Source organism: Pelobates fuscus, chromosome 2, assembly GCF_036172605.1.
Source record: "Pelobates fuscus isolate aPelFus1 chromosome 2, aPelFus1.pri, whole genome shotgun sequence".
NCBI classification, from domain to species: domain Eukaryota; kingdom Metazoa; phylum Chordata; class Amphibia; order Anura; family Pelobatidae; genus Pelobates; species Pelobates fuscus.
This window is the reverse complement of record NC_086318.1, coordinates 427,194,691-427,221,880: the sequence shown is the minus strand read 5'-3', so window position 1 is coordinate 427,221,880 and position 27,190 is coordinate 427,194,691. Positions and strand designations below refer to the sequence as shown.

General features: G+C 48.7%; 1 protein-coding gene across 1 annotated transcript; it reads left to right on the top strand.

Moving 5' to 3' along the window:
• Positions 1-724: 724 nt before the first annotated feature.
• Positions 725-26,594, top strand: ACBD3 (acyl-CoA binding domain containing 3). Its single transcript, XM_063441949.1, has 9 exons — positions 725-1,003; positions 1,311-1,376; positions 16,073-16,214; positions 17,603-17,743; positions 19,864-20,022; positions 20,798-20,972; positions 21,339-21,540; positions 22,128-22,412; positions 24,234-26,594. The coding sequence occupies exons 1-9, from the start codon at positions 808-810 to the stop codon at positions 24,443-24,445; spliced, it is 1,578 nt and encodes a 525-aa protein (XP_063298019.1). The 5' UTR covers positions 725-807; the 3' UTR covers positions 24,446-26,594.
• Positions 26,595-27,190: the final 596 nt, after the last annotated feature.

The window sequence follows — 27,190 nt, the reverse complement described above, 5'->3', positions numbered from 1 at the left end:
GGGGGCACAGATACTGGGCGACATGGGGACACTGACACTGTGATACATAGGGACACTGATGCCAGGCTGGCCTTCCAATTCTTTGGACAGACATACCCCCTTTTTGGGCATGTTCTCCCCTTTTGGCAGGTCTGGTCACGTGATTCGTGTCAGTGGCCCACCCGTTTACCCCGCCCATTGACTTCCTGCTTCACTGGACACTGCTGTTAGGGGATATGGATTTACTTGAAAGATGAAAGCATAAATTAGAGAGAGATTAGCATAGAGTATGTGTTTTCGTATAGCTGCATCCTTTGAGTTTCCCTCCAACACCATCTCCATCAGATACATGACGCTTGGGAGGTATGACTGTTTTAGTGTTTTTGGTCGATAAGATTCCGTAATTAGGCCCATCATAACTGTCAGCACCAGGCCCACTGGGCTCTTAATCCGGCCCTGGATATTAGCGGAGAGCCAGGTTAACCCTTTCTATGCCGGAGATCAGTAGCACTCCCTCCTATCCGTGTCACATGCGGTAACAAGATAGAGTGAAACACCACGCCCCCTAGCTCTCAAACATCACGCCCCCTAGTTCTCAGACACCACGCCCCCTAGCTCTCAAACACCACGCCCCCTAGCGCTCAGACACCACGCCTCCTAGCTCTCACACCACGCCCCCTAGCTCTCACACCACGCCCTCTTGCTCTCACACCACGCCCCCTTAGTCCCCTCCCACCGAGCGCCCTGGCCGGACGTGACGTGCGCGCCCCCGCGTCAGAGGTGCCGTGTAGCCGGAAGTCGGGACGTGGCCGGCGCTGTGTGAGGAGGATGGCGGTGGTTAGCAGCGCAGAGCGGCTCGAGGTCTCCATAGACGGCCTGACTCTGACACCGGACCCCGAGGAGCCAACCCGCCCCGCCGCCCGCCAGGAGGAACCCGAGGAGAAGGTGGAGGCCCTGAGCCTGGAGGAACGCTGGGGGTTCAGCCTGGAGGAGCTCTATGGGCTGGCCCTCACATTCTTTAAAGGTAGAGCTCTGTGACCGGGGGGAGCTCTGTGTAACGGGGGGAGCTCTGTGTAACGGGGGGAGCTCTGTGTAACGGGGGGAGCTCTGTGTGTAACGGGGGGGGGGGGAGCTCTGTGTGTAACGGGGGGGGAGCTCTGTGTGTAACGGGGGGGAGCTCTGTGTGTAACGGGGGGGAGCTCTGTGTGTAACGGGGGGGAGCTCTGTGTGTAACGGGGGGGAGCTCTGTGTGTAACGGGGGGGAGCTCTGTGTGTAACGGGGGGGAGCTCTGTGTGTAACGGGGGGGAGCTCTGTGTGTAACGGGGGGGAGCGCTGGAGGAACGCTGGGGGTTCAGCCTGGAGGAGCTCTATGGGCTGGCCCTCACATTCTTTAAAGGTAGAGCTCTGTGACCGGGGGGAGCTCTGTGTAACGGGGGGAGCTCTGTGTAACGGGGGGAGCTCTGTGTAACGGGGGGAGCTCTGTGTGTAACGGGGGGGGGGGGAGCTCTGTGTGTAACGGGGGGGGAGCTCTGTGTGTAACGGGGGGGGGGAGCTCTGTGTGTAACGGGGGGAGCTCTGTGTGTAACGGGGGGGAGCTCTGTGTGTAACGGGGGGGAGCTCTGTGTGTAACGGGGGGGAGCTCTGTGTGTAACGGGGGGGAGCTCTGTGTGTAACGGGGGGGAGCACTGTGTGTAACGGGGGGGAGCTCTGTGTGTAACGGGGGGGAGCTCTGTGTGTAACGGGGGGGAGCTCTGTGTGTAACGGGGGGGAGCTCTGTGTGTAACGGGGGTGGGTGGAGCTCTGTGTGTAACGGGGGTGGGTGGAGCTCTGTGTGTAACGGGGGGGGTGGAGCTCTTTGTGTAACGGGGGGGTGGAGCTCTGTGTGTAACGGGGGGGTGGAGCTCTGTGTGTAACGGGGGGTGGAGCTCTGTGTGTAACGGGGGGGTGGAGCTCTGTGTGTAACGGGGGGGTGGAGCTCTGTGTGTAACGGGGGGGTGGAGCTCTGTGTGTAACGGGGGGAGCTCTGTGTGTAACGGGGGGAGCTCTGTGTGTAACGGTGGGTAGTTCTGTGTGTAACACGGGGGGAGCTCTGTGTGACACGGGGGGAGCTCTGTGTGACACGGGGGGAGCTCTGTGTGACACGGGGGGAGCTATGTGTGACACGGGGGGAGCTCTGTGTGACACGGGGGGAGCTCTGTGTGACACGGGGGGAGCTCTGTGTGACACGGGGGGAGCTGCTTGGCTGTGTGACACGGGGGGGAGGTGCGTGGCTGTGTGACACGGGGGGAGGTGCGTGGCTGTGTGACACGGGGGGGAGGTGCGTGGCTGTGTGACACGGGGGGGAGGTGCGTGGCTGTGTGACACGGGGGGAGGTGCGTGGCTGTGTGACACGGGGGGAGGTGCGTGGCTGTGTGACACGGGGGGAGGTGCGTGGCTGTGTGTGACACGGGGGGAGGTGCGTGGCTGTGTGTGACACGGGGGGAGGTGCGTGGCTGTGTGTGACACGGGGGGAGGTGCGTGGCTGTGTGTGACACCGGGGGGAGGTGCGTGGCTGTGTGTGACACGGGGGGAGGTGCGTGGCTGTGTGTGACACGGGGGGAGGTGCGTGGCTGTGTGTGACACGGGGGGAGGTGCGTGGCTGTGTGTGACACGGGGGGGAGGTGCGTGGCTGTGTGTGACACGGGGGGGAGGTGCGTGGCTGTGTGTGACACGGGGGGGAGGTGCGTGGCTGTGTGTTACACGGGGGGAGGTGCGTGGCTGTGTGTGACACGGGGGGAGGTGCGTGGCTGTGTGTGACACGGGGGGAGGTGCGTGGCTGTGTGTGACACGGGGGGAGGTGCGTGTCACCTCCCCCCGTGTGACACGGGGTGAGGTGTGTGTGTGTGTGTGACACGGGGTGAGGTGTGTGTGTGTGTGACACGGGGGGAGGTGTGTGTGTGTGACACGGGGGGAGGTGTGTGTGTGTGTGTTACACGGGGGAGGTGCGTGGCTGTGTGTGTGACACGGGGGGAGGTGCGTGGCTGTGTGTGTGTGACACGGGGGGAGGTGCGTGTGTGTGACACGGGGGAGGTGCGTGTGTGTGACACGGGGGGAGGTGCGTGTGTGTGACACGGGGGGAGGTGCGTGTGTGTGACACGGGGGGAGGTGCGTGTGTGTGACACGGGGGGAGGTGCGTGTGTGTGACACGGGGGGAGGTGCGTGTGTGTGTGACACGGGGGGAGGTGCGTGTGTGTGTGACGGGGGGAGGTGCGTGTGTGTGTGACACGGGGAGGTGCGTGTGTGTGTGACACGGGGGGAGGTGCGTGTGTGTGTGACACGGGGGGAGGTGCGTGTGTGTGTGACACGGGGGGAGGTGCGTGTGTGTGTGACACGGGGGGAGGTGCGTGTGTGTGTGACACGGGGGGAGGTGCGTGTGTGTGTGACACGGGGGGAGGTGCGTGTGTGTGACACGGGGGGAGGTGCGTGTGTGTGTGACACGGGGGGAGGTGCGTGTGTGTGTGACACGGGGGGAGGTGCGTGTGTGTGAGACACGGGGGGAGGTGCGTGTGTGTGAGACACGGGGGGAGGTGTGTGTGTGTGACACGGGGGAGGTGTGTGTGTGTGACACGGGGGGAGGTGTGTGTGTGTGACACGGGGGGAGGTGCGTGGCTGTGTGTGACACGGGGGGGAGGTGCGTGGCTGTGTGTGACACGGGGGGGAGGTGCGTGGCTGTGTGTTACACGGGGGGAGGTGCGTGGCTGTGTGTGACACGGGGGGAGGTGCGTGGCTGTGTGTGACACGGGGGGAGGTGCGTGTCACCTCCCCCCGTGTGACACGGGGTGAGGTGTGTGTGTGTGTGTGACACGGGGTGAGGTGTGTGTGTGTGTGACACGGGGGGAGGTGTGTGTGTGTGACACGGGGGGAGGTGTGTGTGTGTGTGTTACACGGGGTGAGGTGTGTGTGTGTGAGACACGGGGGGAGGTGTGTGTGTGACACGGGGGGAGGTGTGTGTGTGTGACACGGGGGAGGTGTGTGTGTGTGACACGGGGGGAGGTGCGTGGCTGTGTGTGACACGGGGGGGAGGTGCGTGGCTGTGTGTGACACGGGGGGGAGGTGCGTGGCTGTGTGTGACACGGGGGGGGAGGTGCGTGGCTGTGTGTTACACGGGGGGAGGTGCGTGGCTGTGTGTGACACGGGGGGAGGTGCGTGGCTGTGTGTGACACGGGGGGAGGTGCGTGTCACCTCCCCCCGTGTTACACGGGGGAGGTGCGTGGCTGTGTGTGTGTTACACGGGGGAGGTGCGTGGCTGTGTGTGTGACACGGGGGGAGGTGCGTGGCTGTGTGTGTGTGTGACACGGGGGGAGGTGCGTGTGTGTGACACGGGGGGAGGTGCGTGTGTGTGACACGGGGGGAGGTGCGTGTGTGTGACACGGGGGGAGGTGCGTGTGTGTGACACGGGGGGAGGTGCGTGTGTGTGTGACACGGGGGGAGGTGCGTGTGTGTGTGACACGGGGAGGTGCGTGTGTGTGTGACACGGGGGGAGGTGCGTGTGTGTGTGACACGGGGGGAGGTGCGTGTGTGTGTGACACGGGGGGAGGTGCGTGTGTGTGACACGGGGGGAGGTGCGTGTGTGTGTGTGACACGGGGGAGGTGTGTGTGTGTGTGAGACACGGGGGGAGGTGTGTGTGTGACACGGGGGGAGGTGTGTGTGTGTGACACGGGGGAGGTGTGTGTGTGTGACACGGGGGGAGGTGTGTGTGTGTGTGACACGGGGGGAGGTGTGTGTGTGTGTGACACGGGGGGAGGTGTGTGTGTGTGTGACACGGGGGGAGGTGTGTGTGTGACACGGGGGGAGGTGCGTGTGTGTGACACGGGGGAGGTGCGTGTGTGTGTGTGACACGGGGGAGGTGTGTGTGTGTGTGTGACACGGGGGGAGGTGTGTGTGTGTGTGACACGGGGGGAGGTGTGTGTGTGTGTGTGACACGGGGGGAGGTGCGTGTGTGTGTGACACGGGGGGAGGTGCGTGTGTGTGTGACACGGGGGGAGGTGCGTGTGTGTGTGACACGGGGGGAGGTGCGTGTGTGTGACACGGGGGGAGGTGCGTGTGTGTGACACGGGGGGAGGTGCGTGTGTGTGTGTGTGTGTGTGTGTGTGACACGGGGGGAGGTGTGTGTGTGTGTGACACGGGGGAGGTGTGTGTGTGTGTGACACGGGGGGAGGTGTGTGTGTGTGTGACACGGGGGGAGGTGTGTGTGTGTGTGACACGGGGGGAGGTGTGTGTGTGTGTGACACGGGGGGAGGTGTGTGTGACACGGGGGGAGGTGTGTGTGTGTGTGACACGGGGGGAGGTGTGTGTGTGTGTGACACGGGGGGAGGTGTGTGTGTGTGTGACACGGGGGGAGGTGTGTGTGTGTGTGACACGGGGGGAGGTGTGTGTGTGTGACACGGGGGGAGGTGTGTGTGTGACACGGGGGAGGTGCGTGTGTGTGACACGGGGGAGGTGCGTGTGTGTGACACGGGGAGAGGTGCGTGTGTGTGACACGGGGGAGGTGCGTGTGTGTGTGTGACACGGGGGGAGGTGCGTGTGTGTGTGTGACACGGGGGGAGGTGCGTGTGTGTGTGACACGGGGGGAGGTGCGTGTGTGTGTGTGACACGGGGGGAGGTGCGTGTGTGTGTGACACGGGGGGAGGTGCGTGTGTGTGTGACACGGGGGGAGGTGCGTGTGTGTGTGACACGGGGGGAGGTGCGTGTGTGTGTGACACGGGGGGAGGTGCGTGTGTGTGTGACACGGGGGGAGGTGCGTGTGTGTGTGACACGGGGGGAGGTGCGTGTGTGTGTGTGACACGGGGGGAGGTGCGTGTGTGTGTGTGACACGGGGGGAGGTGCGTGTGTGTGTGTGACACGGGGGGAGGTGCGTGTGTGTGTGTGAGACACGGGGGGAGGTGCGTGTGTGTGTGTGAGACACGGGGGGAGGTGCGTGTGTGTGTGACACGGGGGGAGGTGTGTGTGTGTGTGTGTGTGACACGGGGGGAGGTGTGTGTGTGTATGTGTGACACGGGGGAGGTGTGTGTGTGTGACACGGGGGAGGTGTGTGTGTGTGTGTGTGTGACACGGGGGGAGGTGTGTGTGTGTGTGTGACACGGGGGGAGGTGCGTGTGTGTGTGACACGGGGGGAGGTGCGTGTGTGTGTGACACGGGGGGAGGTGCGTGTGTGTGTGACACGGGGGGAGGTGCGTGTGTGTGTGACACGGGGGGAGGTGCGTGTGTGTGTGTGTGACACGGGGGGAGGTGCGTGTGTGTGTGTGACACGGGGGAGGTGCGTGTGTGTGTGTGACACGGGGGGAGGTGCGTGTGTGTGTGTGACACGGGGGGAGGTGCGTGTGTGTGTGTGAGACACGGGGGGAGGTGCGTGTGTGTGTGACACGGGGGGAGGTGTGTGTGTGTGTGTGTGACACGGGGGAGGTGTGTGTGTGTGTGTGTGACACGGGGGAGGTGTGTGTGTGTGTGTGTGTGTGTGACACGGGGGGAGGTGTGTGTGTGTGTGTGACACGGGGGGAGGTGCGTGTGTGTGACACGGGGGGAGGTGCGTGTGTGTGACACGGGGGGAGGTGCGTGTGTGTGACACGGGGGAGGTGCGTGTGTGTGTGTGACACGGGGGGAGGTGCGTGTGTGTGTGTGACACGGGGGGAGGTGCGTGTGTGTGTGTGACACGGGGGGAGGTGCGTGTGTGTGTGTGAGACACGGGGGGAGGTGCGTGTGTGTGTGTGAGACACGGGGGGAGGTGCGTGTGTGTGTGTGAGACACGGGGGAGGTGCGTGTGTGTGTGACACGGGGGGAGGTGTGTGTGTGTGACACGGGGGGAGGTGTGTGTGTGTGACACGGGGGGAGGTGTGTGTGTGTATGTGTGACACGGGGGAGGTGTGTGTGTGTGTGTGTGACACGGGGAGGTGTGTGTGTGTGTGTGTGACACGGGGGGAGGTGTGTGTGTGTGTGTGACACGGGGGGAGGTGTGTGTGTGTGTGTGAGACACGGGGGGAGGTGTGTGTGTGTGTGTGTGTGTGAGACACGGGGGGAGGTGTGTGTGTGTGTGTGTGTGAGACACGGGGGGAGGTGTGTGTGTGTGTGAGACACGGGGGGAGGTGTGTGTGTGAGACACGGGGGGAGGTGTGTGTGTGAGACACGGGGGGAGGTGTGTGTGTGTGACACGGGGGGAGGTGTGTGTGTGTGTGACACGGGGGGAGGTGTGTGTGTGTGTGACACGGGGGGAGGTGTGTGTGTGTGTGACACGGGGGGAGGTGTGTGTGTGTGTGACACGGGGGGAGGTGTGTGTGTGACACGGGGGGAGGTGTGTGTGTGTGTGACACGGGGGGAGGTGTGTGTGTGTGTGTGTGTGTGTGTGTGACACGGGGGGAGGTGTGTGTGTGTGTGACACGGGGGGAGGTGTGTGTGTGTGTGTGACACGGGGGGAGGTGTGTGTGTGTGTGACACGGGGGGAGGTGTGTGTGTGTGTGTGACACGGGGGGAGGTGTGTGTGTGTGTGACACGGGGGGAGGTGTGTGTGTGTGTGACACGGGGGGAGGTGTGTGTGTGTGTGTGTGACACGGGGGGAGGTGTGTGTGTGTGTGTGTGACACGGGGGGAGGTGTGTGTGTGTGACACGGGGGGAGGTGTGTGTGTGTGACACGGGGGGAGGTGTGTGTGACACGGGGGGAGGTGTGTGTGTGTGTGTGACACGGGGGGAGGTGTGTGTGTGTGTGACACGGGGGGAGGTGTGTGTGTGTGTGTGTGTGACACGGGGGGAGGTGTGTGTGTGTGTGTGTGTGACACGGGGGGAGGTGTGTGTGTGTGTGTGTGTGACACGGGGGGAGGTGTGTGTGTGTGTGTGACACGGGGGGAGGTGTGTGTGTGTGTGTGACACGGGGGGAGGTGTGTGTGTGTGTGTGACACGGGGGGAGGTGTGTGTGTGTGTGTGACACGGGGGGAGGTGTGTGTGTGTGTGTGTGACACGGGGGGAGGTGTGTGTGTGTGTGTGAGACACGGGGGGAGGTGTGTGTGTGTGTGTGAGACACGGGGGGAGGTGTGTGTGTGTGTGTGAGACACGGGGGGAGGTGTGTGTGTGTGAGACACGGGGGGAGGTGTGTGTGTGTGTGTGTGTGACACGGGGGGAGGTGTGTGTGTGTGAGACACGGGGGGAGGTGTGTGTGTGTGAGTGTGACACGGGGGGAGGTGTGTGTGTGTGAGACACGGGGGGAGGTGTGTGTGAGACATTCGTCATTTCCCTGCAACCGTTACTGATGATGGCTGTCAGTATTGACACTGTAGCACTGCCCAGAGCGTCACAAAAAGTCAGATTTAGGAAATATACAAAGACAGAGCAGTCCCTACTTTGTCTCTGTATATCTCTTGACTGGGTTAGAACTTCAGTGGAATTTTAACACAGTCAAATTGAGTATTTTATAAAGATTCCACTAACGGCCACATAATTTAATATAAAAAGGACACTTTTTAAATAGTTTTTATTCTTTCATAAATAAAGCCACCAATTGTATTAATTGTTTTGGACTAGTCATTTATCATCAGAGTTTGTCCATGAAAAGTACGTTCTGTGCAAAGAGGGTGTTTGTTTTCAGTAGCCCTCGAGACCAACTCTAATGCTGCCAATGAAAAACATGTTTTTAGGGCTTTGGAAACATTTGTGCAAATGATAGTAAATGCATTCGACTTTGCTTGCTACATTTATATGTATTGTAAAATATGCATTTTCCTACAAATCATTGATTTATTCTTCACAATGATGAATGTGGAAACTTGTCAAGTATTTTCCAGTCCATTTTGTCATAAAATGTTTCCCTGGCAGTCTCCAAAATTCCCCAACTAGTGGATGTCTTTTCTTCTTCATTCCTCTTTTTATACATTGTCCACCTCATCATAGAGGATGTAGGAACAGCTAGACTCTAGTCTTCTGTAGAACATTAGTATTTTAATTGGCCCAGCTCAGGGCTGCACTGTAGTGACTTATCAGTCTGCTGGGGTCTGTACCATAGTCAACAGCAGAACAAACCACTAACACAGCTCCGTCTCCCCCAATGTGTCAAGTTACAACATCATAATTTGAGGTAGTGAAAAGCATGCACAATATACATGTTTAGCCCATGTGTGTTAACATATACCTCTGGCAATAGAGCTCTTGTAAATATACACATCTCGATTTTAGAATAGATTTTCACTGTATTACAAACGTTTTATCTATTTGTGTCTATAATGAGACCTCGCTGACCTAGGTTTAATTTGAACATTGTATATTCTAATATAATGATTAGGGAAAGCTCTGATTGTTTAACCCCTTAATGACCAAACTTCTGGAATAAAAGGGAATCATGACATGTCACACATGTCATGTGTCCTTAAGGGGTTAAAGGGACACTTAAGTCACCAGAACTACAGCTTATTGAATTTGTTCTGGTGAGTATAATCATTACCTTCAGGCTTTTTGCTGTAAACAATGTCTTTTCAGAGAAAATGCAGTGTTTACATTACAGCCTAGTGATAACTTCACTGGCCACTCCTCAGATGGCTGTTAGAGGTCCTTCCTGGGTCATGGCTGCCTAAAATGCATCCAAATATTCAGTGTCTCCTCCCTCTGTATGCAGACACTGAACTGAATTGTGCTGGCTCTGCCCATGATCTGCCTCCTTGGCAGTCTCAGCCAATCTTATGGAGAAGCATTGTGATTGGATCAGGCTACCACTTCTGATGATGTCAGCAGACAGCTAGTTTTTCTGAGGCAAACAGCATGTAGATCTACAGCTTCAGGCTTGAATACAAGTACGATTTTGCTATATTTATGGAGACATGAGGGGCCCAGGGGGGCTAGATGGTGGTTTTATCACTGACCCTATAGTGATCCTTTAATAATCACTTACGTTCAGTAAGCATGCTGAGACACTGAACTTGACAGATCCACTTTCAATATTATACCTCTTTTATTGATTTCAAGTAATAAACCACATCTGTCTGTGCAGTGAGAAGGGTCACTTTTCAGATGATTCACCTATGAGATGAATATTAGACATGTTTCGAAAAAGCCAATCAATGTTGAAAAGAATATTGTTAAAAAATTATATGAGCAGAAGATTAAAATACATTTCAATATACACCCCAGACTTGAAATGGCGAGTAACTTTTTAAAGCCTGGTTAGTGATATGGAAATTGAAGCCGATGATTCTGTGTATGAAGCAGACATTTTCATTTAACATTTTAGTGGATTTTTTAAAATTTATTTTATTTGTAAACATTGGTTTCCTTTCTCTGCCACTTGATTTCTATATTTATACCTTTGTGATCACGACTATCTGCTTGAAGAACTTGTATGGTTTATATATTTTTTTTTCCAGGATTTTGGCACAAATTTGTTCTTCAAGTGACACTAGTGATGGCTAACACTGTCAAATTGTTTTTTGTGTGTGTGTGCTGGCTGAACATTCTGGGTCATGAAGTCCAATCAGTGTTGCCAGTTGAGCCATCACTGGTGTATATTCTCTAAGTGAACATGGCTCTTCTATTGTTTGTTTCCTTGGTAATTGATACAATGCTGTTAAGTGTTATTGTCATGCACTTGTTGCTCGTTCTACATCTCATTAACCCCATTTCGAGGCAGGTAGGACCAATTTGACTGTTTTGTGATGGCAGTTCTGTTCTGTAGAATGCAACACAGTGGCTCACAGTTAACCAGCGGCTAGCAAAGTAACTGTTTCCACTAAACATCAGTTTTGTTACTTGACCATGAGCTGACATTTTCTTGTTGTTCTAAGTCCCTACTGGTGATGTTTGACTTATTTGCACCACTTGGTATCTGCATCATGTTGGACAGACCCTGCGAATTGTTTCAGGGCCCTTTGATGTTCTTGTAAACTTGTGTAACGAGCCTTTCTGACTCACACTCAGTATTAAATTTAGGTCTAACCCCCTTTGTCTATTGTCAGGTTTGACCCAGTCCAGTAACTGATATTAGATTGAGGGAAAATGGTGCCCCCTTTGAATTTCTTGTTGGGAAACATTCCAGGTACTCATCAGGAAACACCCCCTAACTTTTATTTTGTGTTTTTTTTAAATCTTCCAATATTTCTTTAATTTGCAGTAAGTGACTGAGTTTTCATCTTTCAGTTTCTAGTGCTTATTTGTACGTAGTGGCTAATCAGCCGTGGGATTTGTCTTCTGTAGTCCCCAGCCCCGGCATTACCAGTAATCTTTCTGTCTGCCAATGAATGAAACCCAATTTCTTATTTCTGGTTTCCATTTGGTCTGTCTGTGTTCAGTACCTTGTATTTCACTATCTAGAAAATATAATTTTTTTTACCATGGATCTTACTTGGTTCAACATCTTGGCATGCCAGACAGCTGGTAGAGTATCTTTGGAAATGTAGTTCCTTACATAAGGTCTGGTGGATGCTGTGTGTCGGGTGTATTTTATTTATTTGAGTCAGCTGGCAATCTGTATACACTGTGATGTCTGATTTTTGGATCAGGTACATGAATTGTGAGCTAGGACTGCAATTAATGCTGTTTGTAAATGGATGTGATGAACAGGAAGAGGAAATAAGAATTTTTATTTTCAGTAAGATTTTTTTTAATGCTTATTACTTCATTCACTTCAGTATTCATAGAGGAATCTGAGCCGCGTTTGTGAGCCTGCGATCTGAGCCGTGTTTGTGAGCCTGGGTTCTGAGCCGTGTTTGTGAGCCTGGCTTCTGAGCCGTGTTTTTGTGAGCCTGGCTTCTGAGCCGTGTTTTTGTGAGCCTGGCTTCTGAGCCGTGTTTTTGTGAGCCTGGCTTCTGAGCCGTGTTTTTGTGAGCCTGGCTTCTGAGCCGTGTTCTTGTGAGCCTGGCTTCTGAGCCGTGTTTTTGTGAGCCTGGCTTCTGAGCCGTGTTTTTGTGAGCCTGGCTTCTGAGCCGTGTTTTTGTGAGCCTGGCTTCTGAGCCGTGTTTTTGTGAGCCTGGCTTCTGAGCCGTGTTTTTGTGAGCCTGGCTTCTGAGCCGTGTTTTTGTGAGCCTGGCTTCTGAGCCGTGTTTTTGTGAGCCTGGCTTCTGAGCCGTGTTTTTGTGAGCCTGGCTTCTGAGCCGTGTTTTTGTGAGCCTGGCTTCTGAGCCGTGTTTTTGTGAGCCTGGGACCGGGGCCGTGTTTTGTGAGCCTGGCTTCTGAGCCGTGTTTTGTGAGCCTGGCTTCTGAGCCGTGTTTTGTGAGCCTGGCTTCTGAGCCGTGTTTTGTGAGCCTGGCTTCTGAGCCGTGTTTTGTGAGCCTGGCTTCTGAGCCGTGTTTTGTGAGCCTGGGACCAGGGCCGCGTTAACGCACTGTGTTTGTGAGCCTAGGATCAGATCTGAAAAGCCTTACTCTGCTTCTTCGTGTGAGAATTATTTGCTAATATTTATTGTTCTCCGGCTAGTCTTGGTCAATAAATATGATATTCACCCCAGATTGCCATCTTAGCAGGCTTGGCTGCGAGAGCTTGTGTTACTCTTCATGGTTATTTCATACATGTTCCTTGTTCTATCTTTCATGAATAAATAAGTGGCTACGCACAGTTACAGCAATCCGACAGAATCTCGTTACAGGTCCTTCACACTGTGGCAGCGGACATTAAATAACAATCCTACCCGGAATAAATGTGCACAAATGTCATTGGCTTCTTTTATTTTTTTACAACCGTGAGCAGCCACAGGCTGTTTAGTAGACATGCCCCATACTTGTGGCATATCAAGTAGGGGGATTCTGGAGATTTCATTCTCCCTTATGCTAATATGGACCCCCATAGAGTGAGAGAGAGGGCATGGGGTGCTTAGGAAGTAGCGTGAAGCACTGCTTCTGATCCCTTCTATTTTTACATCTTACAAGGAGGGAGCTGCAAGCCGGTAGCTACCTCCCTCCAATAAACTGAACAAACGAACACCGATATTCTCACGAATAGACAAAATTCCAGACAATAGCAAATGTCCAAGTGTTTAACTAGGCATGTGCGGGAATTTCACTTCGCTATTTAATGTGGGCAGATGACGTGTCCCACGGGGACTTCATCTACCCACACAAAGATGGTGGCGCCCAGGACCTAGGTCCAGGCACGAAATAAAGATAAAATAGGTAATATGGGGGGCTTAAGGGCATTTGGGGGTGACTAGGGGGACAATTAGATGTAGTGGAGTCGGGAGGGTGGGGGGGTTAAAAAACCTGGATGCAGCCATGTCTGTGCCGCTTCCAATCCAGTTTATAGTGAACCCTTTGAGGTCTAGTAAGACTTACGGTATCTTTGTCTCTTGTCTTTTTTGTAATCACCGTTTTCTTACTGTGACCACAGAGAGGTCACGTGGTGAGTCAGCAGACTCGAGAAGAGATGGCATGAGTTCAGGGTAATGCATTTATCTCTGTGTTGGTTATGTCAGTTCACAGAAATCTAAATGTTCGATCTCCTAATTTTTTTTTTTTTATTCTTTATTTTAAGATTTTCATTTGCATTGGGGTTAGGGTACAGAAAGTAATAAGGGAGTAAGAGGTTTGTTACATAGTACGTAGAGCTCATTTTCATTTGTTATGACAATCGTGCTTATGAAGCCTATTTGATGATCATTCTTCAGTTGTGTTATCTATCAGTTGCTTGTCCTTTATTGCTCTACACATAACATTTGTTGCGATTCTAGATCTATGGGTCGGGGAAGGGTACAGAATAAAAGGGGAGGTACCAGGGGTGCCCTATTGGGGTTTATCCCTTCCTCTCCCCCCCCCCCCCCCCCCCCGCAGTCGCTTTGCCCTTTATTGGGTCTTTATTGTGTTTTCTATACGTGAGCGTCCACGAGGGAGTCTGAGATGGGAGAAGAGGGGAGGGGCGAGTTGGCATGTATATATGTTGTGCACCTCCTTGCATTGCTGTCTGTCGACAGTCGGTTACAACCGTGTTGTGGATGGTGATTTTCAGTGCGCTCCGTTGCACGGGGCATAGGAGTGTGCCATGTAATGCGGGCATATAGTGGTCTACTGTCCTCCCAGTAGTGCATCGGTGGCCAAGGAGTCTGTGTCCCCTGGAGGCGCCTGTTTGTGTTGGGTAACGTGTACATGCCGTGGGAGGGGGCGGTTGTCAGGGGGGGATGTTCCCGGTGTATTTGTGGGCGCGGTGGTCGGGGGGAGGAGGGTTGGGCGGAGGGGGGGGGGTGTGGGTTCGCGCGTTTAGGTTCCTCTCCTATAGGGGGGCCTGGCCGGAGGGACTGCTCCCCGCCCACGCCCGCAGGGCCCTTGTAGGGTGGGGGGGAGAGGGAAGAGAGAGAGAGAAAAGAAAGGGGGAAAAAAGGGGGGGTTCAAGAGGAGGAGGGGTTTCAAGAGAAGGAGTGCCCTTGCATAAAATCCCTTCTGAGTGGTTTGTGTCCGCTGTGTTGGCGGCGGCGTTCGTGTGCGGTGTTCGCTCCTCTTGGGGTGATGTCGGATATGGTTGCTGGTTTTAACTGAGGTTGGTTAGTTCGTTGAGTTCAGTTTCGCGTGGTTCGTGTCCCAGAGGTCCCACGTGTGGTGGAACACTTTGTACGTGTCGTTTATCTGTGCCGTTAGTTCGTCCAGGTCACGGGTTTCTGTTATTTTTCTGGTACAATTGGACTGGTACTCCTTCTACTTCAATGGGGGTATCTCTGGCAGCCCATATTAATGTGATAAAAGTGGAGCCGTACTACAATATCCCTGGGAGTGGCGGCGTTGGTGCTTGGGGCTCTAAGTGCTCGATGTACCCGGTCCATCAATAGGTCGGCAGCTGTAGCCTCCGGTAGGAGGTTTTGGAATACATCCGTGAGGGTATCAGTGAGGAGGTCGGTGGATATCGATTCCGGGATACCCCGTACTCTGATGTTGTTCCTCCGCCTTCTATTGTTTAGATCTTCATTGGTATCTTCGAGGGAGCGTAATTGGTCATGGGCTTGTACTGTTTCATCTGTCTCTGCCATTTTGGCCTCTGCGGCCTGTGTGCGGGCGGAGAGGTCCGCCATGCCTTCTAGGATTGGGCACAGCCTGTATCAAGTTCTTCAGCCACAGATTTTTTTTTAAAGTCGGCCATGAATCCCCGCATGTCCCGTCTGGTCAGCGGTGCCTCCGTTCTCTCGGAGTGTGCCTGGCTACTCATTTCGGATTCGGAGTCCATCAGTGAGGGTTCCAAAGATGGCGCCCATTGTTCCGTCTTTTGCCTGAAGATTGGTGCAACGGACGAATTGCGGGCTTTCTTCCCTCCGCCCATTGATGGGGTGAGTGTAGGTGTCGGGGGGAGGGGGGGGGATCTCGAGGGGTGTTTTCAGGGTGTATAGGGGCTCAGGTGCTGTGGATGGCTTAGGATTTAGGCTAGGCCTCGGCGGAGCTCAGGAGTTATGCAGCCATTCACTTGCGAGGTTAGGCTCCGCCTCACGATCTCTTAATTTTGCATTCACTTTGGTTGTCGTTACTAGTTCCACATTTGACCCGGCAGCCTTAACTTTCAAATTCAGACTATGCAGATACAATCAGATCATAGGTCCAATAAAGTAACCTTATCTATAACCCTTCTGAGTCAGTTAAAAACATAATCAGATATAAAAAAAAAGCCATCTAACATAAGCATATTTATTTTAATATTTTTATGTAATTACTTGAAATTAGAGTTCCTTTACTCCTTTGCTTTTTGTTCTATTTTTGTTGACGTTTTTTTAATGCCTTATCAATTCCTGGAAAATACCAATTGTCCTGTAGCTTGCTTCAAGTTAAATGTAGATCTGATACCCAGTTAGTAGTGGTTCCATCACTGCTCTTGCGCTGAGAGGTTCTAAGATGTAAACCTAATTCAATAGAAGAGTTATGTAGATAGCCTGCGCTAACATGCAGTAAAATTAAAGGTCTCCGTTCAAAAGCATTGAGTGAAGAGCCAACTGCATTCACAGTGCTGCTTCCCAATCCCTGCATGAGATCTGCTGTGAGTCCATCACAAATGCCATGTATCTTTAAACACACATAACATACTCTGGAGATCCCAAGTACATTGGTAAAGAGAGGTTTTGCTTCTGTAAAAGAGGTTAAGCAGCTGTTTGAGAATAGTTTCTAACATTGAATGTTCAATTTTACAGAAAAGGATGGGAAAGCCTTCCACCCAACCTATGAAGAGAAGCTGAAGTTGGTGGCTCTGCACAAGCAGGTCCTGCTGGGGCCTTACAACCCCGATACCTGTCCTGAGGTTGGCTTCTTCGATGTGCTGGGCAATGACAGGAGGTAATGCATTCACAGTGTCCTAAGCAGTTGGACATGACCAGGTTATTCACAGCTAAATGCTGTTTGCTTGTCTTTTATGTAAAGTTCAAAGCTGAAGGCCGTGGGGGATTCATTTAATGACGACATTGACATTTTATGACCCTTGATTTGAATTGGACCTAGCATTTGCAAAATGTGTGGGCAGCACTGGTTCAAGTTAAATTGATGATTGTGTTTTAAAAAAAAAAATTATTATAAATATTGCCTAGTAAAATTACTAGCAAATCTATGCATTAAGTGATTACATGTATATCAAATCTTTTTCTTGTGTGCTGTAACCTGTGAGAGCCCCCACAATGCACTGCACACGTCACATGTGATAAGCTAGGGTTTTCAATAAAATCCTTTGGCCAGCACAGTATTGATAACATTATGAAGTGTGACATAGCGCTGACCGTGTCATACCACCTTATTTGCAGAACAAGGCTGTTTAAAAAGGTTTGCTGCTGAGAACTTCATTATACAGTGTGGTGACCGTGATACGAGTTTACCATGTGTATAATATATATAGTCCGTAATCCCCTATTGTGTCTGTGTTGGGTAGGAGATGGCTACGTTCTGGCTGTAGTCAGGAATTTATTTTGATTGCATGACATCCGTAACACGCCCAGTATGGCGCTAGTCTGTTATCAATATGTTTTATTACACCAGGCACTCCTTTGTAATAGTGTGTTAACACACTATTTTTCATTTTATTGCTTTATTTCCATACGAAGAGGTAAAGGCAACGCCACACATGACTTTCAATGATCTACCAAAGTTATCATTCATTATAAAGATCAAATATTCTACAATAGTTCAAGTAATGTAATTGTATGCATAGCTGCTGCATTCGAAGGATTGACACATGGCATCACAGTGTAAAACTTAAAGCATTTCACGTATGCATTTGCCGGCATTTTGGCTAGTAGAAAATGTAGATTAAACTTGCACTTTATAAATCTCTCCTCTGCAGCGGTAGGGTCGTTTTAGGCTTTTCGGGGGTTTAGTTTATTTTTCTTTAACTTAGCGGACATTGAGGGAGGGGTGCCATATGACTATATACACTACCTGAGAGCCATGGTAGGAGCGAAGAAGACTGTGGCACTATTTGTAAATAACAGACTGGTGGATTCCAAGTTGAATTGCTAATCCACTAAACTCCACATGACTTCCAGAAGCTGCTTATTCGGTGATCAATAATATTATGATGGATTGTGACACAGAGCTGCAATCGCACACAATTAATCAGGGGAACAAAGAATGCCGTATTCTTCGATGTTTATAAAGTAGTTCTACTCACAATAAGCAGGTTTGGTTTATGTTGTGAAGCAATATTTTAACTTTATATTTTTTTCCCCCACCAATAGGAGAGAATGGGCGGCCTTGGGAAACTTGGAAAAACAAGAAGCCATGACAGAGTTTGTAACATTGCTAAATAGATGCTGTCACCTCTTTTCAACATACGTCACTTCACATAAGATCGAAAGGGAGGAGCAGGAGCGGAGACGGTAACTTCCAAATGTCTTTATCCTAATACTTCCAACTGATAAACATAAACAGAGCTAGAGTCGCTTTAAATTCTTTCCTTACTAGAAAGAAAAATAGATGTTAAGACAAAACATGGGGACGGTTGTAAGGTGGGGCAGCAGGGTCTGGGGAGATCTTTGTTTTGCCAGGAAACCGTTTTTATTTAAGAGCTGTGTTTTCAGGTTGCTCTTGGTTAGAGGATAATTTTACAGTTTTCCAGACATAACCTTAGATTTAAACTTTCAGAGCTCTTCCAAGCCCTAGAGAAACATTAATCCAATCAAAGCCACATTAAATCCGAAGAGGAAAATGTCAGCTCTGTTAGTGGGGAATAAAACATTTATCTCAGGTCTTTTATTCCCCTAAGTTCCCCTTTTTTACACAATAACAGAAATTCTACTTACCGTAAATTCTTTTTTCCTTATTATAGTGGCAGTACCAGTGGGTTTGTATCCTCTTGATGGACAAGCCGACTGTCAATAAATAAATGTCAAAATTTAAATAGTCCCTCCTCCTTCCCCTTTAAAACACCAGACTTTCCCCAGGAACGTTGGTAAATGAAAAGAAAAGACACAATAGGCTACATCATGCTCAATATAAATTTATTATCAAAAGAGGGAGGGAATCGTACTGCCACTATATTAAGGAAACAATAATTGGCAGTACCTGTGGGATATAACAAGATTCCTGGAACATTAAACGGGTGTGTCTCAGCGAACTACAGCTTGCAGCACCTTGCGCCCAAAAGCAGCCTCAGAGAACGAGAAGATGGGTAGCCGATAGTGCTTGATGAAGGTATGAAAAGAGGACCAAGTTGCCGCTTTGCAGATGTCTTCAGGAGAGGCGTTGGATTTTTCAGCAATAAATAAAACAATTTTAAGAAACTTACCAATTCAGAAGAAAACGACAGATGCCTTTAAGGAAAAGATAAATTATATCATATCTTAAAGACCTCTGAACCGTGGGGGGGAGTGACACGGTATTCCTTCTCCAGACAACAATCACGTTTGCCCTGAAGGTTTGCACGGCTTTAATGTGCACCATTTTTTTTATTTGGCGACAAAATTTCAAGTTCCAAATTGCATATGCGAAGTAGCACATTTGTAACTCCGGTGGAACGCAAGGCCACCCGGGCGTGTGTTCCACTGCCGTGCGCAAGCTCCGAGCTTGCAATGCTATTGACGGACCTCCTGGGATCGCCTCTTGCCCATTGGCGGTTTCCACATGTCATAAGAAGGCATATTTTCCTGCTTGCTCTGTAACCCAGACACACAGTGTGGCACTCGGCTCACCTCTCAGGGAGCTACCGGCCCAATGCCCCAGACAGCAGCCTGTGCGCCTCACCAGACCTCCAGGAACAGTCAGCCTGATACTGATGGTCCTGGGGTAAGTCTGGGATTTCAAAGGGGAAGGAGGAGGGACTATTTAAAATGTTTTATTTATTGACAGTCGGCTTGTCCATCAAGAGGATACAAACCCACTGGTACTGCCACTATATGCCAGGAAAAGTTATTTTAAAAGTAAAATTATATTAAATTGTTTGTAATAAATGCAGGCAGTGCATCAAAGGAACTTTAGTTCACAAACACCTACAGTGCTACTGTCATCTGTCACTGGCTTAGGCCAGTCTATACAACAAACACGTTGGGCGCTTTACTTATGTTTGTAATTTAGCAATCCGTTGCTTTTCAGCAGTGCCTGCTTGTATTCTTGATACAGTAATATTGCTAATCCTTTCAATAACATATGTTTGTGCAGACTGGCCTTGTAGCATTGCAAGGGCATCAATTAGCATGATCGTTTCTTTTTTGGGTACTTTGTACTTTTTACATTGTAGCTTCTTCGTGTCTTTTAAAGGAACAATCAGTATTTCTTTTCAGTCTGTCTTTTCTTTCTAGAAGTAGACATGGCATCACATTTTATTGGCATTGAAAAAAAAAATTCCTTGCAAACGTCATAATTTGTAATCTCATGATAGGGCTTTGGGGCAGCATCTCCACACCAAAATAATCTCATTAAGATGCCCAGTCTGTTTTTTGATTTTTTTATTTTATTTTTTTTTAATATTAATTTCCTGTATTTACTTACAATTCATAAATAGAAGGGAGGAAGAAGAGCGTAGGAGGCAAGAAGAAGAGGAGCGTCAGCGTTTGCAGAGAGAGGAGGAGAAACGTAAAAGAGAAGAGGAGGAGAGACTGCGGCGAGAAGAGGAGGAAAGGCTGCGAGTGGAAGATGAGAGATTTCGCATGGAACAGCAAAAGTAAGGATTTCTCTCACTATGCCATATTGGTGCATGGCGTGATTGTTTACAGTAGAGGGCTGTTCTCCAGCTCTCACATTTCATATATGCGAAGTTCTCCCTGCAGCCCAATCCTCCTCCATTGATTGCATTCCCCCTCGTTGGAGGGAGAAGGGAGGACACTGGGGGGTGAGGCCATGCTTCACCTGCATGCTATGCGTATTAGAAAGAGGTGCCTTTTATGTACAGAATTAACATTAACTCTAGTTTCAGTCTGCTAATGATGCTGCGGGAATTGGAGTAGCAAAGTGTGTTACATCTGTATGGGAAACGTTTCTTCCATGTTAAACGCTGCACATACATACTCCAAGCACCATAACCACTTCAAATCACTGAAGTGTTCATGGTAATTGGATTAATACTTAAAAAAAAAAAATCTGCAAGGGTTCTACCTTACAGCTGAACACCTCAGTGGCAGTAAGGATGTGGCTGCACATTGTCATGGGAGTAGCAGGGAGTACAACATGTGGGGCTACATTTCAACGCTTTCCTATGCAAAGCACCAAGACTTGTACAAGTATGACATACTTGCATTGATTTAAGTTTAAGCTAATGCAAATACTTATTTACTTGTAAAACTGGTTAGCAGACAGGTATATACATTTACATGATGAATTTAACACACACTAATCACTATTTTTGCCAGGAAAGAAACATTTTGCATTTTTGCTAGTTTTTATGAAAGTCTTGGGGTTTGTGTATTTTGACACCTATGTTTTGGTTTGTGTTGCTGCAGGCAGCAGATAATGGCGGCCTTGAATTCACAGACAGCTGTACAGTTCCAGCAGTATGCTGCTCAGCAGTATCCGGGCAACTTCGAACAGCAACAAATCCTTATCCGACAGTTGCAGGAGCAGCACTATCAACAGTACATGCAGCAACTGTATCAGGTGCAGCTAGCACAACAACAGGTATATTGCCACTCACCAGCACTACCACAGTAACTGGATCGTTCTAAGAGATAAAGCTAACAGTCACTAGTCCTGTAACCGTAATAAATCTGAGAAGAGCTCCGTCACTAGCTCAGCTTAAATTGACTAACCCAGTAACCAGTACATCTATATTGCCTGAGTAAGCCATCTTAATAAATAGAACTGTAATATAGGAAGCTGTTAATTAAACCAAAATGTGCTTTGCAACCTGTTTGGCGAATATAGGTTTATTAAATAAACAGATACATTGTCTAGTCCTGTCGCTAGGCCTGACATCACGGCTGTGGTATGAAGTATTGTACTAACTGGGTACTCCTGTCTCATACCGTCTGTCTTTTCCCTCAGGCGGCCTTACAGAAACAACAAGAAGCTGTGGTACAAGGAACTAATTCTCCACAAAACTCTCCCTCCAAGATAAAAGCAGGAAATATATCCACACTCGGCGAGGCCCCTTCCGTTAATGGTCAGAATCACACCCACACCGAGAGCTCTGATACAGAAGTGGGCACAGATCCCCTGGACGATATTCTAGATAATGGGCCAAAAGGTTTGTTCTAGAACACATACACTACTTCCAAACTAGCATAATCCAGATATCCCGGGAAGAGTTATTTGTAACTGGGCATCATTTATTTCAGTGCAGACTTTGTGTAGATAGTAACATTGTATTACTCTGCTTTGTTCCTTTGTCTGTTTTAGGTTTAAAATCCTTTTTGATTGCAGTTAAACATGTAATCTAGTCACTGAAAAGCTGGATGACTTTTGTCTAAAGAGAAGCATATGGCGCTTGCAAGACTCGTTTCAATCCGCAAATCCAATGCTTCTAGTTCAGTTCTGTTGGATTGTGTAACCTATAAATTACATTTTTCCATTTGGCTGGTAAATGTGTCAAAAATGAGTAGGTTGAAAAGTATCCCACAAAGCTGTATCAGGAATTGTAAGATGCCTCACACTCATTTTAGGACTTCACTGCAGCCCACCATACTTTTAGAAATTTCCTGTCTGCTTTTTCTATTTGCATTTGCTGGCAATTTGTGCACAGCACATGTTGCTATTGTAAAAGACCTGCTGTCGTGGGTGATGCTGTGTAGTTGATCTCTAAGGATCTTGTGACTAATGACTGGTTTCTTTCAGAGTCTGCCCCAGTAATAGCTGCTCCTTCCATGTGGACACGGCCACAGATAAAAGACTTCAAAGAGAAAATCCGTCAGGATGCAGACTCTGTGATCACCGTGGGCAGAGGGGAGGTGGTCACAGTGCGAGTTCCCACCCATGAAGAAGGCTCATACCTGTTCTGGGAGTTTGCCACAGATAGCTACGATATTGGGTTTGGGGTTTATTTTGAATGGACAGACTGCCCAAACACCTCAGTCAGTGTGCATGTCAGCGAGTCGAGTGAGGAGGAAGAAGAGGATGAAGGTAGGTTAGCTCAGCCTAGTGATTGTAACAATATTTGATATTAACGTGCAGCAGAGTATGGTGTACACTACAGAACTTGAATCATTTGTTTTTTTTTTGTTCAATAATACTGTAGTTGCCATCAGCGCAGTCCAACTGATTGTAAATATAAACACACAAATTATATGTGGCAATGGCCACAGTGCTAAAAAGCCGAAATACACAGAACAAATGTGTGATGGAGCTCCTGTACCCCGTCCAAGTACCTCTGCCCAGCCCGCTTCTTAGCAGCTTCCCAGGACACAGGAACGCTTCAGCCCCAGTCGGCGAAGCTTGACTGGTTCTCTCTGGAGCTCTTTCCTTCCAAGGATGTACCGTTCCTCTACAGTCCTTCTTCCAGGCAGGTATGCACCTCTGCCTGCAATGTGATAGCTCCTGTCTTTATAAAGACACTTGCAGCTCTCAGGCCTAGCTTTCTGTTTGCCCACAGGCTAAAGGGATCGTACAGACAGCCAACAGGTCTGAAACGGTGTTATTGGGATCCTTAAAAAAACACACAGGACACACAGATCTAAAAGGAGCAAATATATGCATTTTTTTTGTTTTTACTTGGGACTAACATATGCTCGTAACATCATGCTTGCTGTGACTAACTTAATGAAATACAAATAACCAAATCATATCAGACAACAGGCAGGAACTTGTAATGACATTTTTATAATGGGGTGGGGAAAGCAATAATTAAAGGGACTCTCCAGTGCCAGGAAAACAGTTTTCCTGGCACTGCAGGTCCCCTCTCCCTCCCACCTCCCATCCCAGGTTGCTGTAGGGGTTAAAACCACTTCAGTGACTTACCTGTAACCAGCGCCGATGTCCCTCGGCGCTGGGTCAGGCTCAGCCAACTCTCCTCCCCAGCCGGTGGGGGAGACCTAATGCGCATTACACGGCCCCATAGGAAAGCATTATTCAATGCTTTCCTATGGGGATCCGGCAATGCTGGAGGTCCTCATGCATTGCGTGAGGACGTCCAGCATCTCTTAAAACACTAAACCCGGAAGCTCCTCTAGTGCCTGTCTCATAGACAGCCACTAGAGGAGGACTTAACCCTGTTAGGCAATTAGTGCACTTATTACACTTGCAGGGTTAAGGGTAGTGGGCGCAGGGTGATTTAGACATAGGAGTAGTCCAGGGTCATCATTCCAATGGTCATTAAAGTTTAAGCTCACTTGCCACATTGAGGCAAAACGTGCTAGGTGAGTCCTGCACTAACAATTCACCTTGCTCCTTTAAGCTAAAAGGCAAAATCTCAGAGAGATGGATATTTCTTATAAACACCCCCTACACACTTATTAACCCTTAATAGGATCCATGGTGGGCAGCAGCACTGTTACATTAGTGTCTTACAGAAGAAAATACTGACCCACAAAAAAATGAAACTCCCACTAATCCTGAGAGACCGCAATGGCTACAGTATTCATCTGCTTAAATCATGGTAACTACAAGCAAGAGTAGAATGGGAGGTTAATATTTTAATGTTTGAAGAACAGTCTGTATAAAACCTCCGATGGTTTTCATTGTTCCACTTTTGTATTTCGCTAGATCTGTTTTATTCAGAAACACTGTCTTCAAATACATATTTTTCTCATAAAATGGACGTATTGTGGCTCTGAAATGTTAAAACAACCCATGTTATTCCTCTCCTGGGGAGCTCTTTAATACAGAGCTGTTTAATCTGGTTTTATGTGTTATATCGGAGTGTGAGTGATGAAAATGGACTTTAAATTGTGTTCTGTTTTTTTTTTTTTTTAAATGTTTTTATACATTTGTTTTTCTTTCTAACAGAAAACCCAAGCAGCGAAGAAAAAGCCAAGAAGAATACCAACAAGCCTCAGCTGGATGAGATTGTCCCGGTATATAGACGGGATTGTCATGAAGAAGTATATGCCGGCAGCCACCAGTATCCCGGCCGGGGGGTCTACCTTCTCAAATTTGATAACTCCTACTCCTTATGGAGGTCAAAATCAGTCTACTATAGAGTGTACTATACTAGATAAAGTGGGGGGAGGAGGAGGATAGAGAGGGTGTGCAGGAACAGACGGAGTGAATCTCACATTTGCTGAATCTTTTCTGTGCTGTCCCCCAGATCCGGGGCTCCTTCTGGCTGCAACTGGCTTCCAGTGCTGCACTATTTTAGCTGCAACTTAACCGTCACAGGCAGATGTTAAGACTGTCACCAGATTTAATATTTTCTTCTTAGCCCCTCTGACAGCGGATGGTTCACATGCATCCATCTTGGTTTGTTCTTGTTCTTTGGGGATGAGGTTAAGATGTTAGTGTATTTTCTCCTCCTATTTCTGATGATTCATATGTTCATATCACTTTCAATGAGGCAAACATGATTTAAGTTGTAAATTGATAGTATGCTGCTCCCCAAAGACACACCAATTCGGGGTGGGGGAGTAAAAGGTATTCTCAACAGGTCAATGAGTGCCTCTGCCATTTTTGTCAGAGCCTCATACCATGGGCATGGATACAGGTGCATTGCGCTCAAACCATACCACTTGTGATCATGCGAGAATAATCTGTGGGTCCTCACTAGTTATGACAATTTGATGAAGATGTCGTGTGTATGTTTTCATGTTGTCTGAATGTACGACTCTCTAATTCTGAATGATGAATCTTTGTTACTCATGAGCAACATTCTGTCTGAAAGAATATCTGTATTTTATGTAAATTAAATCACTCTTTTACAATGTATAGCACGCAAAGCGTTAAAGGAAAACTCACTTCAGCTTGCTTTGTGTGAGGGTATGCTCATTTTAATTGCCATTTATAAACATGCTGATTTCTATTTGAAATCGGCACTTTTATAAATATTTACTGAAACACCTCCCGGGCTGTTAATCGGATGCTCTAACAGAATGTACCTGACTTCTACTCCAGGTCACAGTGAGGCTGTGAAACGTCCCTGCATCGTCCCTGGCTCGTAGCTCAAAATTAGAGGCTTTAAAAAAAAAAAAAAAAAGGCTCACGAAGACTACAGACAAGATCTGCAGCTTTTTCCAGACATTTTATATATCCAATAAAAAATAAATTATGTTCTAAAAAAATGCATGTTTATACTGGGGCTATATCAACTCTATAGGGATACTGGAGGCAGTGGACTGTCCTGTTAAACACCATTCATGTGTCCAGGTACTCCTGTGAGGGTGTGTCTGTTTTAGGATGACAGATTAGGAAAAGGTCAATTCTGTGTGTAAAATAATCTTTGGCACGGAGGCAGATCTCATTGCAATGCAGAAAACCTTGTACCTGCTAAAAAAAAAAAAAAAAAAATGCAGAGGACTTACACTGATGTTAACATTTCATTGGACACTAATGCAGTCGCAACTTAAACGAAGAGAGACTAAGTGATGTGTATTTCCTTTGACAAATAAATTGAGACTGTCTGTCTCCTTTTAGAGATGTTCTCCTTTGAAATGTGAACACCGTTTCTGAAAAGGCAGAACGTGAATTTATTTTCTACAATTAGAATTAAGAGAGATGTTATTATTACGGACATAAATCTCCAACCTTGATGGGTTTTATTGCATGCATTACCTGTCTGGGGTGTTGGCATAAAAAAACGAAAAAAAAAAACTCCAAATTCTGAGACTTAACGACAGATAAGGATTGAGAAGTTACTGATATTAAGGAACTCATGGTTCGAAGTACGCTTATATTAATGTCTTCGCTCCTGAAAACAGGAGATTGCGCCAAAATCAACAGCAAAATAATTGTATTATTGGTTGTTGTTTTTTTTACCCACTAATCTGAAATGGGGTAGGGTACTGTAATTTGATAGTGTTATTGTTGTGTTAATTTAAGAAATAGATTTAATTCGATATGAAATAATCTTTAAATAAATATTGGTTGTTTCATTGTAACATCTGAACCCCAAAATTGTACTGATATGTATATCTCCCCATAACTCTTATTTGAAGAAAGAAAATGTAAAATATCTGTATATTTCCATTTTTATTGTACTTCTATTTCAGTATGTCCATGCTATTGAACCTGTATAAAATACCAGTGATTTCCCTCTTCTACACCACCCCTAGAACACATTGAGCTCTCTAGGCAGTGCAGATACCATCATTATACAGTGAAATGTGTGATTATAGAAAGGGGTTTTGCATGAATAGCATTACATTTTAACTCCAACATAAAGAATATGAAACTTCCCTCCGTACCTGCAATAGGCCAAGTTCTCCCTACAGTCCAATCCTTCTTGACTGATGTCACTCCCCCTGGTCAAGAGAGGATGGACAGATGTCAGGCCTAACAAGCTAAGGGGAAGACTGGATGGTACAGAAGGATGTGGAGATATGCTGCCATTGGTTAGCATCTGAATGCAGTGCGTTCTGGTGTTTGACACCAAATTTGCACAGAATTCACCTTCGCCAGCCCTGAACCCTTGCTCCTCTGGCACAGGAGTAAATCACAGTTTAGCTACTTTCTTTTACGTTGAGCTATTTGCTGTCACTGATGGCTGATACTTAGTTTATATTGTGAATACCCATTGATAAAGACTGCAGTCAATCCCTTTCTAATCTTCAGCAATCTCTCTTCACGTGTATTGGAAGATCTCCCCCTTAAACCATCCTGATTTAACACATTAATTTACTTTTCTATTGTACAGTCTGCACCTGCTGTTCCTCAAAGGGGTGTGTAATCCTTTCCCGAATCTTTACCATAAAGTACTGTAGTGTACCGGGGTTGTTCATTTCCATATAAGCACTTTTTGTGAGTTTTCCACC

Excerpts from the sequence above, each read along its gene's own strand:
- ACBD3 (XM_063441949.1), top strand. The coding sequence starts at position 808 with ATGGCGGTGGTTAGCAGCGCAGAGCGGCTCGAGGTCTCCATAGACGGC. Across the intron at positions 20,973-21,338 it reads TGCAGCTAGCACAACAACAG|GCGGCCTTACAGAAACAACA; the intron begins GTATATTGCCAC and ends CTTTTCCCTCAG. Across the intron at positions 21,541-22,127 it reads TCTAGATAATGGGCCAAAAG|AGTCTGCCCCAGTAATAGCT; the intron begins GTTTGTTCTAGA and ends GGTTTCTTTCAG.